The sequence below is a fragment of the Salvelinus namaycush genome, chromosome 32 (assembly GCF_016432855.1).
Source record: "Salvelinus namaycush isolate Seneca chromosome 32, SaNama_1.0, whole genome shotgun sequence".
Taxonomy (NCBI): domain Eukaryota; kingdom Metazoa; phylum Chordata; class Actinopteri; order Salmoniformes; family Salmonidae; genus Salvelinus; species Salvelinus namaycush.
The window spans coordinates 34,930,099-34,932,223 of NC_052338.1; the positions used below are offsets into that span (position 1 = coordinate 34,930,099).

The window sequence follows — 2,125 nt, forward strand, 5'->3', positions numbered from 1 at the left end:
TTAAAGCAAGAAGATAGATATAGATGGTCTTTGGCTGTAAGACATCTTTATCTCAAAGCAACAAGATAAAAATTAGAGGTATGGCATTCTGAAGACTCTTGGTAAATTGCTTACTAAATAGGGCCCGATACCAATCTGAAAGTCTGTGTACAATTTGAATCATCCACATAGTAGTAGCCATATTTCAGCTTATTGCTTCTGACTAGTCTTCACATATAACTCCAGATGAGTTATTACATATGAAGACCAGCGTCTTGAACTGAAAAAAAGAAAATGGAGGAAACGGTGAGGACTGAGGAGAGAAACATGGAGGACGAAAGAAACATGGAGGAGGAGAGAAACATGGAGGAGGAGAGAAACATGGAGGAGGAGAGAAACATGGAGGAGGAGAGCAACATGGAGGAGGAGAGAAACATGGAGGAGGAGAGAAACATGGAGGAGGAGAGAAACATGGAGGAGGAGAGAAACATGGAGGAGGAGAGCAACATGGAGAGAGAAAACATGGAGGAGGAGAGAAACATGGAGGAGGAGAGAAACATGGAGGAGGAGAGAAACATGGAGGAGGAGAGCAACATGGAGGAGGAGAGAAACATGGAGGAGAGAAGGAGGGAGACTACAGGTATATGACAAACAACACTGAGACAGAATGAAGGAAGAACTATAAATAAAAAAAGACAAAATATATTTGAATAACAGAGAGAAAAATAAAAATGATAAAAAAGCGGATGGTCTCACGTTCAAAGTCAAGGAAAATGATTGGGCCATGCTCAAGATCGGAGCAAGCCAGCACTTTCAGGAGGTTACCCATGAATCTCCTAGAACAGAAAGAGGGAAGAAGAGGATTGTGTGGGTGATGAAGGGGAGGTGTGAGGAATGTGTGTGTGTGGTGTGTGCGGTGTGTGTGTATGGTTGGGGTAGGAGGGGGTGGGTTGGTCGGGTGTGACGGTGGTATATGGGTGGCGTTGGCATGGCAACATGGACGGACAGATCACTCTCTCACTCCGGTTTGTGTTCTTCTTGCGCTCCGCTGTTTAGCTTTTCAGTACTGGAGTACTGCTGGGTACGTCTATCCAGCCTCTCAGTACTGAGGTACTGCTGGGTACGTCTATCCAGCCTCTCAGTACTGAGGTACTGCTGGGTACGTCTATCCAGCCTCTCAGTACTGGAGTACTGGTGGGTACGTCTATCCATCTTCTCAGTACTGGAGGACTGGAGGGTACGTCTATCCAGCCTCTCAGTACTGGAGGACTGGTGGGTACGTCTATCCAGCCTCTCAGTACTGGAGGACTGGTGGGTACGTCTATCCAGCCTCTCAGTACTGGAGGACTGGTGGTACGTCTATCCAGCCTCTCAGTACGAGGTACTGTGGGTACATCTATCCAGCCTCTCAGTACTGGAGGACTGCTGGGTACATCTATCCAGCCTCTCAGTACTCGAGGACTGCTGGGTACATCTATCCAGCCTCTCAGTACTGGAGGACTGGTGGGTACGTCTATCCAGCCTCTCAGTACTGAGGTACTGGTGGGTACATCTATCCAGCCTCTCAGTACTGGAGGACTGCTGGGTACATCTATCCAGCCTCTCAGTACTCGAGGACTGCTGGGTACATCTATCCAGCCTCTCAGTACTGGAGGACTGCTGGGTACATCTATCCAGCCTCTCAGTACTGGAGGACTGGTGGGTACGTCTATCCAGCCTCTCAGTACTGAGTACTGGTGGGTACATCTATCCAGCCTCTCAGTACTGGAGGACTGCTGGGTACATCTATCCAGCCTCTCAGTACTGGAGGACTGCTGGGTACATCTATCCAGCTTCTCAGTACTGGAGGACTGCTGGGTACATCTATCCAGCCTCTCAGTACTGGAGGACTGGTGGGTACGTCTATCCAGCTTCTCAGTACTGGAGGACTGGTGGGTACGTCTATCCAGCCTCTCAGTACTGGAGGACTGGTGGGTACGTCATCCAGCCTCTCATACGGGAGGACTGGTGGGTAGTTCTATCCAGCTTCTCAGTACTGGAGGACTGGTGGTACACTATCCTGCCTCTCAGTACTGGAGGACTGGTGGGTACGTCTATCCAGCCTCTCAGTACTGGAGGACTGGTGGGTGTCTATCCAGCCTCTCAG

General features: G+C 49.4%; 1 protein-coding gene across 1 annotated transcript in view; it reads right to left on the minus strand.

The window, feature by feature from the left end:
- The window catches only part of LOC120027473 (CYFIP-related Rac1 interactor A-like), a 41,776-nt gene extending 40,965 nt beyond the window's left edge, over positions 1-811 (minus strand). Inside the window, exon 1 of the mRNA XM_038972419.1 lies at positions 736-811. Coding sequence (XP_038828347.1) covers positions 736-808 — 73 coding nt within the window. The 5' untranslated portion in view covers positions 809-811. The remainder of the gene's footprint in view (positions 1-735) is intronic.
- Positions 812-2,125: the final 1,314 nt, after the last annotated feature.